This window comes from Camelus ferus, chromosome 12 (assembly GCF_009834535.1).
Source record: "Camelus ferus isolate YT-003-E chromosome 12, BCGSAC_Cfer_1.0, whole genome shotgun sequence".
NCBI classification, from domain to species: domain Eukaryota; kingdom Metazoa; phylum Chordata; class Mammalia; order Artiodactyla; family Camelidae; genus Camelus; species Camelus ferus.
In genome coordinates, this window is record NC_045707.1 from 32,888,562 (window position 1) to 32,903,592 (window position 15,031).

Here is a 15,031-nt window from a genome sequence, read left to right on the forward strand (position 1 = left end):
GGTCACCCCTCAGTATCCACAGGGGATTGATTCCTGACCCCCTGCAGATACCAGAATCTGAGGATGCTCAGGTCCCCTCATGTAAGTTGCTGTAATATTACATGTCACCTATGCATATCCTGCCTTATACTTTAAGGCATCTCTAGATTACTTATAATACCTAATACAATGTAAATGATATGCAAATAGTTGTAAATATAACATAAATGCTATGTAAATAGTTGCCTTAGGATAGCAAATTCAAGTTTTGCTTTTTGGAACTTTCTGGAATTGTTTTTTGGCAGGGGTAGGGTGGGATATTTTCCATCATGTTTGGTTGAATCTGCAGATGCAGAACCCAATTGTATTTCTTTTCAATCATTTGTTCAGGTACTACATAGAAGCAGGTGTTGTCTGAACATTTTACTGTAGTCTATATAGGTTGAAATAAAAGCAAACATTGTTATTAGAACCATGTTAAAATTATTTTACCATTCAAATACACTTAATCAGCAAAGTCTTCCTAGGTATACTTTGCAAAAAGAAAAATGTAGGTCTCAAAAATCACATTCACTCTTCATTTTCTCTTCGTCTTTCCCCCTCCCTATTTATTTCACTTTTTCTTTGGAACTTCTTCAATCTGCATTACTATACATGCCTTCTCCTGGAGTTTATTAAAAGTTTCTTGCTGCCCGTTTGACATGGTAAGATGCAGTCTTTCAAGAGATGTTTGTATTTAAGGACTCTGCAGAACCTCAGGAAGTCTGACAAAATCACAGAGAATAGCAATTCCTAGTCATGGAAAAATAACTCTTTAGGGTTCAATAAATAAAAAATAAAATAAAATAAATAGGATGGTATTTAAATCACCCAGGATGGAAATTGAATGATGAAGGTTGCGGGCTATTCTACTAAGCTGCAAAATTATTGAATGGAGATATTGTTTAACATAATATGCCCATCATCTTATATATACAGCGCAAATGCTTATAGGATTATGCTTTTTGAATTCGTTTAAAAAAAAAGAAATTGAAGGTATTGGGAAACATAATGGATATGCTCCCATCTTGTGAGTGTTCAGTGAGTTTTTACTGTCTCGGGCTAGCAGCTTTGGCTGGAGTGCATTGTCAGCGCTCCAGAGGGCTCGCCTGAATCTTGAGTAACCTTCTCTGTAAATTGAGAGAAATCATCGGCTGCAGTTCAGGTAAGATTGTCTCGTGTGTTAGGGGCCAGTCTGGTCACTGAGAAGTGACTGCAGAGGCTGTGTTGTGGCGGCCAGCCAAAGCAATTATTTAGGATTCAAGCTAAAAAGCCTCTTTCTCCCATATCCTCTCTCTTTCCAGGGTCATGTAGGGATAAAAAGAGCTGTAAGGTGGTCTTTTCCCAGCAGGAACTGAGGAAGCGGCTAACACCCCTGCAGTACCATGTCACTCAGGAGAAAGGGACGGAAAGGTAAGGCAAGCTTATGAAGAAGTCATTAAGCAAGAGCTAGTTTTCTTCATCCCTCACCACCCCCCCCAACCTTTGAATCCTCTTCCTTGCCATTTAATTTAAAGGATTCCACACTTATTTGCTAAAGTCTACAAATTAGTATCCTTGAAAAGGCTGAAAATGGTATTGTTTAGGTTAAGACTAAGTTTTATGTATTCCTTCCCCCATCTAATGAACACTCTATCTCTCGTAAAGTCACAAGGCTTTTGTTAAGAGCCTGTTTTTAGTTTACTGCAAAATGTGTGGCAGTAATAGCGATTTAGGTACATTTTTTGGGAAGACATCACAGTAAGCAAAACCATGAGGGACATGGCACTTTGCCAGGATGCTGAAAATTTGAAGGTGGCCATTGTAAGGATAGACGTTTTGGCTGCAAAAAGAAGGTAGCATAATTTAGTTCCTTTCTACCCCACTCCAATTTCTTTTTGAAGCACATGTGGAGAAAGTATTTATTGGCTCATTTGTGGTTGGAATGTCAAAAATTTTCAATAACTGCCCTCACATGGCTTTGGTCCTTGGAAGTTCGCCTTAAGTCCTGAAAAAAGAGTTTGTTCACTTCCAAGACTGTTTTTAGTGAATAAAGTCTCTCTCAGCTGATTCCAGCTCAAAGGTAACTTGCCAAAGTCCAACCATTTTGTTGTCTAATTTATACCATGGAGCTTGGCATAAGGCCGTAACTTACCTCTGGTCCAAATTTATTAATGATGTAACTTCTTGTTTTCATTCATGAGCTGAAAGAGCTCTTTACCACACAGGGGGTCCTCGTTAACAGGCAGCTCTCTCTTCCTGTCAAAGTATATACTGTTTACTGAATTTACCAAATGCTGCATCTCTGACAAAGTCCACCCTTACTGCACAATGAGCTAGCGATGGACTTCAGTCTCAGCCCAAGACGTCTACTCGTCCTGTTGTGTACATGACTAGCAAAATGATTTAATGCACACAAACAACTAGAGATTAGGTCATTCTTAAAAATTCTGTTTATAAAAAAATTGGACCTCATAAAGAGGGTGAAAGGATAATAAAAACAAGCTGCAGAGCACATAGACTTTTTGTTGGGCTAGCACAGCTGATTTGTATTAGCTGAATGACCTCCTAGCCTTTAAGATTGTTAACTTAGAAAAATATTCCCTTAAAGCTGCAATATTCCTTTTCAAACCAAAAAATAAGACTCCTTCCACTTGAAGTTTTGGACCCTTCTACATTTTCTCGTATACACTCTTGGACACTGTAGAGTAGCAGAAATATTATGTAATAATGTTTTTTCTGTGAATCTCAACTACAGGCTTTTTTTTTTTTTTTTAAATAGGAAAAAACATTTTCTAAGCATTACATAACTAGATGGCTTGCTTTTTTCTTTCCCTTTATTTAACCTGTACTAGTTTGGAGTAGTTATATGCACATTTCATTATACGGATTTGAAATATATTAGTAATGCTTAGATTTCCATATGTTTGGTCTGTTCTCATTTTAGGACAAAAGGCCCTTGAAAGATTTATTAGAGAAATATATTTTAAGCAAATACATTCTGTAAGAAATAATGCTAACTTTGTTTAATTTCTTTTTATGCTCTGTTTACTGTGTATCAGTGCCTTCGAAGGAGAATATACACATCACAAAGATCCTGGAATATATAAATGTGTTGTCTGTGGAACTCCATTGTTCAAGTAAGTACGTTAAAAAAAACCCATGGATAGGACAAATCACAGATGGCAACAAACTTGGTATCGCTTGTCCACATCAGAGTTTTTCCATTACTAAATTTTCTTATTTCTATTTTTTCCCCCACAAAATGAAAACAGCTATTGACTTTCATGATAAATTACCAGTTTGGTAGACTGGCTGATTTTCCATTATTTGCATCTTAAAAAATCCCAACATTGACTTGTTCATCACAGTAGCCATGGTGCTTGGCAGGTATGAAAGAAATTTTTGGTGAACATAGAAATGTCTATGTATTTATTGATTTTTCTAACTTCAAGTGATGGCCCTTAATTTATTTACTGAACCATAATGGAAGTTCTTTATGTGCATCCTTCACATCCTTGGTGGAGTAATATCCACCAAGTTGATTATTCATACTACTGCAGTGAGGGGCAATACCTATATTGAAAGTAAAATGGGAATTATAACAGATCCTTATACATATGTAAGCAAATGACATACTATGACTTTTAATAATTTTTGCATTAATCCAGAATCTTTGTTTTAAAGATCCTAGTAGTTTATTATAAAACAGGCAGTAAATAGACTTTTTCAACAAAATAATTTAATCAATATATTCTGGGGATTTTGGATCTTATTCAAGAAAGAAAAATCTTTACTAAAATATTATTTAGGTGGAGAAAATACTAGAAGCCCTGTACTTCCCATGTGGATGCTGGTTTGGGGGAATAAAAAGACAGAAACCTTAACTAAGAGTAAATGTCATTTATTTAAAACAGAATTACAAACTTCTTAGGGGAAATGAACAAACAAGAATCTGAGATGTGTAGCATGTAAAACATACTTACTATCTCTCCACAAATGTTTCCTTTTGAAAACACTAGCATTTACAGATTTTCCAAAAATAACAGGAAACAGTAGTTTCCTTAAAAAAATTTTTTAAAACGTTTAAAACCTTTCTTAACTTGCATAAACCTCATTGTACATTAGTGTTGGTTGAGAATCTGTTCTGAATTCTTATGTATTTATTCTTCCTTTTAAAGAACCAGCCCTTCAAATTGTCACCCATTTCCTCTCAGAAAACACACATCTTTATATTTCAACACCTTTAGCTTGTGTCATAATAGTTGATATAACACTTAAGATAGTTGCTGAGCCATGTTAAACTTGTTAATATCCCAAATGGTAAAAATTGGCCACTTCTCCTTTGCTTTTTGTTTAAGATTCTTCATTTCTCTCCCTATTATGTAATTCAGTAAAATAGTGGATCCAAGGAAAACTTACTGTTTTAAATAAGAAACAGAACCACTGTAAATGAAGGATTTGACCCACGTGACATCTTGAGTCACAAACAGTGAAAGTAAGGCTCTTATTCAAACGTAGGTATTGGTGGGGTTCAGGGAGTTTCATATTTGATGTGATATTGACTCTAACGGAAACTTTGGCATTCTTGTAAGGAAAGCTTTTTTTTTTTCCAGTTTTTAAGGAATATTTTAAGGTTAATATTTTTATAATTCTACATTAAAAACAAAAACAATTGTGTGCTTCTCCATACGTGGTTTACTGTCAGTTTTAGGGGAAACAATGTCGCTGCTTTGGCCTTCATTGTAGAATGCAGTAGTTCTTTGGTCTAGTGTTGCTGTCTTCATACTGGAGAACTTGTACCCTAGGTGTCCACAGGGTATGAGGCCCCAGGTCATGGATAGTTTTGAGGGAAGCAATTTTCTGGTCCTCAACCTCTGTATGTATGCTTTTCTGAAACTGCTCTCTGTGTCTGAGAGAGTCTGTAGTCAGCTACCGCTTCCTTCCTGTCTCCTCTGTCATAGTCGTCTTCCTCCCACTTCATAAAAGATGGCATGCCTTCCACCCACCCTAAATCTTCCTATGATTTATTGTCACAGGGTGAAATCTCTAAGGCACCAAGCAAAAGGACAGTTCAGGAATGTATTACTTCTGAAGGAAAGACCCATGAAAGGCCAAAAAAATATGAAGAAATATTGAACTGGTAAAAAAGTATTGAAACTGGCAAGGCTCAGTCTGCCCACCAACTGTCTGCTTACCTCTCTCTCCATCTATTGTCTGTCTATCTGTTTTCTACAGGTCTATTTAAGTGAGATGTGTGTCATGAGAACATGTATCAACATATTTATTCACATTTTTTAAATGGAAGAGTGTGTGTGTGTGTGTGTGTGTGTGTGTGCATGTGATGTGTACAGAAAGTAAGTCTGATTTCCTTGATAGGCGAATAAGGAAGGACTGCCTATGCAAATTATTGGTTATATGCTGGACTTCTCCATCCATTAACAGATCTAGATATGTCATTCTAAGGGTTTGACAAAAATACATTTTAAGCATGTGATCTATATACAGAACACCAGATAATTTATCTTTTTCAATTATTTAAATTTTTGATAAGAAATTTTAGCTGTCACTTTAAAATATATGAGGAAGTGCGTATTAGTCAGCACCCAATCTGGATACAGAAGCCACACAGTCATTTGAACAGGAAAGTTTAATTTAGGGACTTACCCCATGTAATAGGGAATTGTGGTAATGAGGGATTGGCTAGGAAGAAGTAAATAGGAATTCTAAAGAACACGGAGATAGAAATTTGGGAAGCTGTCATGATCCCTGGGGCTGAGATAGAGCCCAAGGAAGAGCTTCCCCTGCAACCCACCCCCGACCCTCCCCAGGGCTGATGGCACAGGAGTCACTGTGGAGCCATGATGGTGTAACTTTCCGGAAATCTGCCTTCAGGGATTTGCTGGAAATCTCCCCTCTGGGACCCCAGGGAAAGCTGTTTGCAGGGAGGTGTCTCACTGGAGGAACTCCACTGCAGAACTACCTGAGGGAAGCGCCTGGGGAGGCTGCTGGCCACCAGCTGCTGCTCACTCCTGTGCCCTGAAGGCAGCACCTCGCTCCAAAGAAGCTGCTTGTGCCTCAGGAGCCTGTCTCCAGAGAAGCAGTGTCGCCCCAAGGGCTGGGGGCCGGAGAGTATGCACACACTAGGGAGCTGGGTGCTGGGGAAGCTGCCTGCCTGGCAGTGGGGCCTGCAAGTAGGGAATCTGCCTGCACTGCCAGAGCCAGACGCTGGGGAAGCTGAGAGCTCTGCAGGAGCCTGTTGAGCGGGCTCCCTGAACCCAGGAAGGAGGAGAGCTCTTCCCTGCAGCCCTTCTCCCGTGCCCTCTACTGACAAAGTTCAGTACCATGTTAGCTGACCAAGAAAAGAATACTGAAAGGTCCCAGATCAGCTTTAGCAGAGCAGGCAAGGAAGATGGATTTAGAGGCGGTGAATTGATAACCGGCACAGAGTCTCTGTTTTTCTCAGAGTTCTTTGAGAGGTTTATGAGCAAAAGTTTGAAAACCACTCACTCATCTAGTGAGTTAATGGCATCACTATCAGACACCCTCTTGAGATAGCTGGTTTCATACTTTGAACCCAAAGTGCAGGAAACAATTGAGGTGTGTGTCTCTGAGTGTGGATGAGAAAAAGTGTGTAGAGTTTTTGTTTGTTAGAGAAGAAGAAAATCAGGCAGAAAAGATAAAATAGAGGAATAATATGAGAAATAACAGTGGAAGGGAAACAGATGAGAAATAAAAAGAAATAAGAGAGAAGTGCCAAGTTTAAAAGTGCCTTATCATTAGCAGTATGAAAAGGTTGTTTTCCCAACAGCCATTTCTGCTATCTCATTCATACTTACAGTGTGTGTGTGTGCGCGTGCGCACGCATTCACGTACGTGTATAATCCTCTTCATTTATTTAACTGATATATATATATATATATATAATATTTAACTGATATTATATATATATATAATACTTCCTTACAAAAAAGGCCATTCAAACTTGCACTCAACCTAAATATACTCCCTCTCAACAATATACCACTTTTTCACCGCTTACCAAGTACAAGAACCTTATTCAGAGGCTACTTATAAACCCAATGTGTAATTTATTCCATGGTTCACGTTTTCTTCACATTCACAAATTCTACCAAGCTAGTTTATTTCTCACAGAGTACTACTGACTTTCAGTTAGTAAATTAACTGACAGAAGTAAGAATGTTCTCTTCTCTGGTTATTTGAACGTCTAAACTTTCATAAAATGAATTTATTGCACATCAGATAGACCAGAGAAGGCATTGGTGAAATAACTTAATTCGGAAAGTATTTTTGACATCTTGTATTTTGTTTTGGCTGACACCTTGCCAGGTGTTGTGAAACAAAGTAAACTTATGAACTGTTTTTTCCTTAAGGTACTTATAGTTTGGTTGAAGTGATAAGAAAAACACAATAAACAATTACAGAGTGTGGGAAAGCAGCACTAATGTCCGTCTGAATGTGCCTGATTGATATGCTTTCATGAGTAATAATAGGAAGGTGTATGACTGCATCAAAGTAGGGCCCATTTCCATGGAGGAGAAGAGAACACACTGTACCAGGCAGAGAACACCTGATAGAGATGCCATATGAGGAGAGCAATTGGAGATGGGATCAAAAGTGGATTTTTCAAGGAAATAGTTATGAGACTTGTCCAGTAGGATTGGGGAGGTGAGTCATGTTGTGGGTAATGGAGAAATGGCTGGAGGGTTAAAAAGGACCGATTAAGGAAGCCTTGGGATACCAGAGAAGACATTTAAGTTGCTGCTTGAAACCGTTTAAGCCCTGGCATCCTTTCCTCCAGGAAGCCCTGTCTGAGCCTTCTGGGGTGGACTCTGGTATCCTTCATCTCTGCTCCCATAGCACCTTGTATGCGCTTGCATCGTTGCTCCTTCTACTCCACTCTGTAATTATCTGTTTATGTGTCTGTCTACCCACCAGTAAGTGAACTCCACAATTGCAAAGCCATGCCTTAGTCATATTTATATCTCTAGCCCCTGGCATGTAATAATCACTAAATATTTGTTTGTTGAGCAGATGCATGTTGGACCTTTTTGAGATAGATTGTGGAGAAACTTTGAATAAGATAATAGCATGATGAAAATGGGGATTAAGCCGTAATGCTGCACAGGATAGACTTCTGGAGCTGATAAGAGAAAGAAGTAGGGGTTTAATAAGCTTCCATGGGAACTTTTTTTCCTTGTTGGCTGATAAACCTCAGTGTTATCCATGTGTAATCAGCTCTTGATAATTTTAAAACTTTGAAGAGCCACATAGGATAGTTTTTATTTTCTATACATTTACTAATCAGGCCTCACACCAAATTGACAGCTCATTTTCCACAGGTTCACTGATGATGATGATGATGATGATGATGATGATGATGATGATAAAAAATAAGAGCTAACACTTATATAGCAATTACCGTATGCCAGGCATGGTTCTTAGTGTTTTATATATATTCCTTTAATCTTCACAACAACACATTTTACAGGTGAAGAAACAGAGAGGGCAAGTATTTTGTGAAGGTCATACAGACAGGGTACAAATGGATTTGACATAGTGATGCTCAAACTTTTAGAAAAGAAGAAAGCAAAATAATTATAGGAAAATATTTTGTTTTGGTCACTCTAGTCTGGTTATTTTGCTCAGCATAATTGGAACAAATGCAACACACAGACACACATCTCAATTCCCTGAAAAATCTGTCCTTGTCATAGTATTTTAAGTTGAAAATTGAAGACCATTCCAATCTAGGGAGGGCTGAACCAAAAGTAAATAGATCCATCATGGCAGGTCATTAAGAAGAACTGAGCTGTGGGCTGGTTGCTGTCCTTGGGGAAGTCTCTTGGAATCCTGACAGGAAGATGTAGCCAGTGTTCAGGAAGCCATCAGGCCATTTGACATCTGCGAAGTAGGGCAGCAGCTGGATTCGTGGGCTGGATTCTAGATATTAAAACTGGAAAATCATTTTATTTTCACTGCTAATCCCATTACATTTTCTCAAGTAGCTGTGTCCCAAATTTTCACCCTTGTTTTTGAATTCTCTCCCTACATTTTTGAGACGATTGAGGGCAACTGACATGAGCTATCTGAAATGTCTTTCCTTCTATCCTGAAATTTCTTTGTATCTTCATTTTTATCAAACATACAGAACAAGCACAGGCTAAAAGCAACTGGTAGAACCAGTTGAATATTAGCCCAGATGTGTGACCTCAAATTCATCACCTATAAAATGGGGAAAATAAAACCAAACAGGTGTAAGAACTAAATGCAGAAAAATGCCTAGTATATGGCAGGTATTCAACAAATGTTAAATTCAAGTGGCCTGACCAAGTTTAGGGAACATATCATACTATCACAACAGCCTAAGAGATGCCTTATAACGTGAGAAAGTGCAGGCTTTATTAGGGAGAGTCTGTCTATTAACAGTAGATGTTAGTGTGATGAGTCACTGCTCCAGCTGTGTTGCTACATTTCAAATGGGACTCTGCTGCAAAACTATTCACACATGCTGCATTTCACATGCGCCTCCTGTGCAATTTTATTCCAGGCTACTAGAAAATTTAAGCCCTTTTCAGCTCTTTAAGAACATAAGCCCTTTCACTGAAGAAATTCCAGTTCAATGCCACACACAATTTACTCAACTATGCTGTTCCATTTACCACTAAAGGAGACTTTAAACATAAATTTTTCCTCTTCTGATACAGTGGTGTGTGTGTGTGTGCATGTGTGTGTGTGTGTGTGTGTGTGTGTGTGTTGGGGGCAGGGAGATGTGAAAGCATGGAGGGGGAGGAGAAAGAGAGAAGGGAGAGATAGAGTTTTCCATTCTTACTCTTTCTTCAGATCTCAATTTCCCAACCCTTTAAAAAGCTATCCATATGATATTTACTCATAAACCATTCCAGTCACTGTGGAATTCTACTAGGGAGGGTAACATGAACTTAACTGCAGGCTCTCTTTTTATGGAACTCTAGCTGGAAATTGCTCATAATTCTAGCAAATGTTTCTTAACCTTTAACAAAGTGCATTTAACTTGAATTTAAAAGATCTAAAATTCCCTTCACCTCATTCTAAATCCTTTAACAAAGTAAGCTTTCCATTACGATGAAACCACTATGAAATGAGCTAGATTTCTGAGTAGTGGCTAACTTAAACTTTTGTTGTATCTAAATAACTCGTATTGAAGAGAATACAAAATTATCTTCTCTAATTCCATTGACCCTTCCTGTCTCGTCCCCACATACGGTGATTTACAGGAAGAGAACCTGTAATGTAGGGAGTTACTTTTGTATCTTCATTTCATCTGAAAGCTCAAGACAAGACCACAGGTAGACTGAAAGAAAAGTACTTCCTGGAGCTACTGGCAAAGACAGGGAGAGAAAAACATTGTTAATGCCTGACTCATTAAACCATCAGGAAAAAAGAGAAAAGCATAAATGGTTTAAAAGTGTAGCACAAAAAAGAAAGGAAGGGAAAGAACAACTAACATTTTGAGAAACTGGAAAGCTATATAGTAAGGCATGATTCAAAGTTTAACAACATGCAAAGATAATTATAACTACATTTCTCTGTTTAAAAACTACATACATACATGTAAAAAAATTGAAGGAACAACTGGATAGTTGAAAGTGAGTGTATGAGTGTACATGTATGTACATGTGTTTTGGGAGAAGAAAAGTGGAGGAAGAGCAGTCTTGCCTTGTTTTACCTAAACCACAATCCTAGCTCTTTAGTTAGTTTTCCAAATGTAGACAGAAATAGCTTAGATTCTTCTTAGTGAATTAGGATGGGTCATTCGAACAAACTGGGAAACATAATAGACAAAAATTTTAACTGTAATTCATGTCAATTTATCTTGTTTGTGTAAACATGGCTCAGAAAATTGATGAACATTTATTATTCCAGTTCACAGACTTGAAATTACTTAAAGACAGTTAATTAAAAAATAATGTACAAGTTTTAGCCAGTACTTCTGAGGCAATCCACAGAGCTGCTCTTCTTGTATATGAATAATTCTTTTTTCAAAACATGGTCACTAATTCAATGAGAATATCATAAATTTTCAGATACACGTGTTTAGTGTGTCTTACACATGGATAAGTGACCCACCGCATAACATTATCAAAGAAAAGTGCAGAAGCCATCCAGAGTACCAAGTGGAAGCACAGTTTTGTAAAGTTCCAGCACAGACTTGCTGCGTAACCATAAGCAAGTTACTCAGACATTCCATCTCATTTTCCTCATCTGTCAAATGGTGAGAATAACATTAACCTGTTCTAACCCATAGCACTACTGTACCAAATGAAATAATCACATAAATATGCTGTAAAATATAGAAAGGTGTAAGTATAAAGTAAGGTGTGTAAAAGCTGTGCAGCTCTAAATAAATTTACGCAGTGAACTATAAGCAGCATGCAAATCTAAAATCAAGTCAGTTTCTGTCAAATAATTTCTTAAAAATTTAGTCTGATTTCTAAATTCCCCAAATAATGTGACTTAGATGAGTAACTAAGAGTCTTAAAATACATTAGTTATTTGCAAGTGTCTCCCTAACAAGTCTAGAAACTTCTTAAGAGAATAGGTCATGCTTTAGGATTTTTGTAACCCACATCCCCACCCAGTGCAGGGCCATAGGACTTTGCATATCCTTGCTCCTTAATTATTTGTTAAACAGATGGTTGAATTCCAGTAAATCAAGAATAACTGCAGAATTAAATGATTCAAGTTGATACTTGAACGGTGGAAGTATAAACAAATACTTGGTTACGGATTCTCTAAATTATTATCCTCTACCACGCCTCCCAAAATATTTTCTGTAGACCACGTATATGGAACTTACTTTTAGTGGATGCTTATTTCAACAATAGCATTGCTTACAACTGCAAAGATGCACCTGTCCCAACTAAGGGAAAGATGGAAATATCTGTGGCTAGGATTTTTTACAAGGGAACATTGAAAAGAGCAAAAAGTGACAAAAAACAGGGTCAGCCACCCAAAGCTCTATCTAAGGGAAAGTTCATAGATAATACTTTGTCGTAGGGGGCTGCCCTATGCATTGCATGATGTATAGTAGCATCCTTAACCTGTACGCACTAGATGCCTGCAGTACCTGTCCCTCCTCCCCATTCCCTGACCCCTTACTGTTGTGACAAACAAAAATTTTGCCAGATATTATCAAATACCCCAGGATGGGGAACAAAATCACCTCCAACAGAGAATAACTGATCTAGACAATCAGCAAAACAATAAATCAAACTCTGATTTCTAGTGTCTGTTGATTACTGTGGTGCAAATATTTCCACCATAGGCTGTTTCAAGCTACAAATGTGACAGACATTACTGAATGTCGAATTGGGAAGAGATGTGTATTAACACCATTATATAGTATTTCTGTAATACAGATACAACAGATGTAAATAACATAGAAAACAGTTAAATTAAGTTTAAAAATTTATTAAGTGGTGAATTTTGAGTACTTATTATCTTTGTTTTTAATATAATTTATTTAATTGTAAGTTCGTATAATTTATTTTTAATAATGCCTGTGTTTAGTCACTGGCTCCCAGAGTTCCCAAATTTTAACAATAGGCTCTATTTAGCTTTAGCATACTAATATAATGGGGAAAAATCAAAAGTAGACCAAGTTTATCAATAATTGCAACCCAACCCCAAGTGAGCTCAGTCCTTGATTAGATTAAGGTAATCTTTTTATTTTTTTCCCCTTCCCCTCCTCACTGCAGCTGCCTATCAGAGGACAGGATAAACCCTCTGTAGAAGATTACATCATCATCATTCAGAGTCCAATTTTTCATACACAATGTCTGGCATTTATCAAAAATTACCAGGCATACCGGAGTAAAGGACCAAGGGAAGTAAATTGACAAAAGAAACAGGTCTGTAAGTGGCCCAGATACCCAGATATTTAAGTCATCAGGCAAAGACTTTAAAATAATTGTGTAGTATATTCAAGAAAATAGATGACAAGATGGAGAGTTTCACTAGTGAATAGCAATCTGTTGTAAAGAATAAAATAGTTCTAGGGCTGAAAATGCAATAACTGAAATATAAACACTTGAGATGAATTTAATAGCATATTGGACATAGAAGAAGGCAGGATTAGTGAACAGAAAAGAGGTCAGTAGAATATTTTCAGACTGAAGCTAAGAGAGCTAAAAAAATGAAAAATTATTGAAAAGATGCAAGATACACAGTTTCAGGTTTAACATATTAGAGCCACAGAAGGGGAAGAGAAAGATAATGGGAAAGAAGCAGTATTTGAAGAGATAATAGTCAAGAATTTTCCCAAACTGAGGGAAAAAAACAAGTCACAAATTCAAAAAGTGCTACAAATCTGAGGCAGGATGAATACAAAGAAAACCACATCTAGGCACGTCACAGGAAATCTGATGACAATCAAAGGCAAAGAGGAAATACTAAAAGCACCCAGATAAATTAACTTGAACAATAAAGAATTAGAACTGTTAAATCCAAAAGGTTGCTCTTCGAAAAGACCAATAAAGTAGACCATTTCTGTCAAGTCTAATCAATAAAGAAAGGGAGAAAAGAACATAGGTTCAAAACACTAGGAATGAAAATGGGATAAAGCTAAAGATATGGAAAAAATTATTTTAATGTAAGAGAGTACCATGGATAACCCTATTGTAGGAAGTTAAAAATCTCAGCATAATTTTCTAAAAATAAAATACAAAATTTGACTAAAGAAGAATTACAATACTTGAATTGACCAGTAACCATAGAAGAAATTGAGTTATCACAAACCAGCTTAGACTTTCACAGAAAAAAGAAAAAAACATTATTATTCCTGTGCTATTATTACAAACTTTCAGTCATAGAAAATAGATAAAAGTTTATCAACTTCTTTGACAAATTTAACATACCTCTAAAACCAAGATATGACAAAAACTTTACAGTCATAGAAAAACTATAGACCAATCTGTTTTATGAAAGTAGAAGTAAGGATCTTAAATAAAATATTAGTAAAAGGAATATAACAATGTGTTGAATGAGTAACATGCCATGGCAAGGTAGGGTTTATTTCAGGAATGTACGAACAGTTCAATACTGGGACTTCTTAGGAAAAAATATGATCATTTTAATGTGCCCAGAAGAGATTTTATAATAATTCAAATTGCATTCTTTAATTAAAAAAAGAAAACTCTGAGTGAAATAGGAATAGAAGTAAATACCGTGTTTCATCAAATTTAAGAAGCCATTAACTGATTTATTATTACTTCAAGTAACACTAAGAAAAGAAAAAAACCTGCCAAGTAAATTGTGAAACGTTTGTTTATCATAGACACATCTAGTTTTCAGAGATGTTAGCATGTTTGAGATAAAAAGTGCCCAATATAATTAATGAAGTACATACTATAAATAGTGTTGGGGCAGGCAACCAGCTAAGTATTTAAAAAATAAATTTAGATCCCACCCTCAATATCTTACAGCCCAGTATCTTATACTCCAATAAAGCCTAGGTTAGATAAAATTTTAAAATATTAATAGTAAGGGAAAATATAAATGGAAAATTTATGTAGTATTGGGGTGAAGTAAGCCTTTCTAAGCAATATTCTCAAAGCAGAAATCAAAAAGAAAAAATACATAGGTTGGACTACCTAAATATTTTACATTTCTATAGATCAAGACACTATTTTAAAAACTCACAAACAAACAAACTGGGAAAATATACACCCAATCCATGTGACAGACAGGAAATTAATATTCAAAACACAATTGAGAAAGACAGACACTAAAAAAAAGGGCAGAAGATATAAACATACTTTTCAAAATAAGAAATATAGATAATAAATATAGGGGAAAATTATCCACCCCTTTGTAATAAAAAATGCAGTAAAAGGAGGAATAGTTTTTTACCTACCAATTTAATGAACACTTCCAATATCATCAAATTCAGTGTTGGTCAAAGTCTGGGAAATTAGCAGTTTAAAGTAATGCTGGGTAGAGTGTGAACTGGCAGTAACATTCTGGACAATTT

The 15,031-nt window shown here is 36.5% G+C and overlaps 1 protein-coding gene across 9 annotated transcripts in view; it reads left to right on the forward strand.

Annotated features, from left to right (window-relative positions):
- The window catches only part of MSRB3 (methionine sulfoxide reductase B3), a 258,819-nt gene that overhangs the window by 46,025 nt on the left and 197,763 nt on the right, over positions 1–15,031 (forward strand). For all 9 annotated transcript variants that reach the window (XM_032493339.1, XM_032493343.1, XM_032493340.1 and 6 more), the window contains 2 exons: positions 1,323–1,431; positions 3,060–3,137. In XM_032493339.1, coding sequence (XP_032349230.1) covers positions 1,323–1,431; positions 3,060–3,137 — 187 coding nt within the window. The remainder of the gene's footprint in view (positions 1–1,322; positions 1,432–3,059; positions 3,138–15,031) is intronic.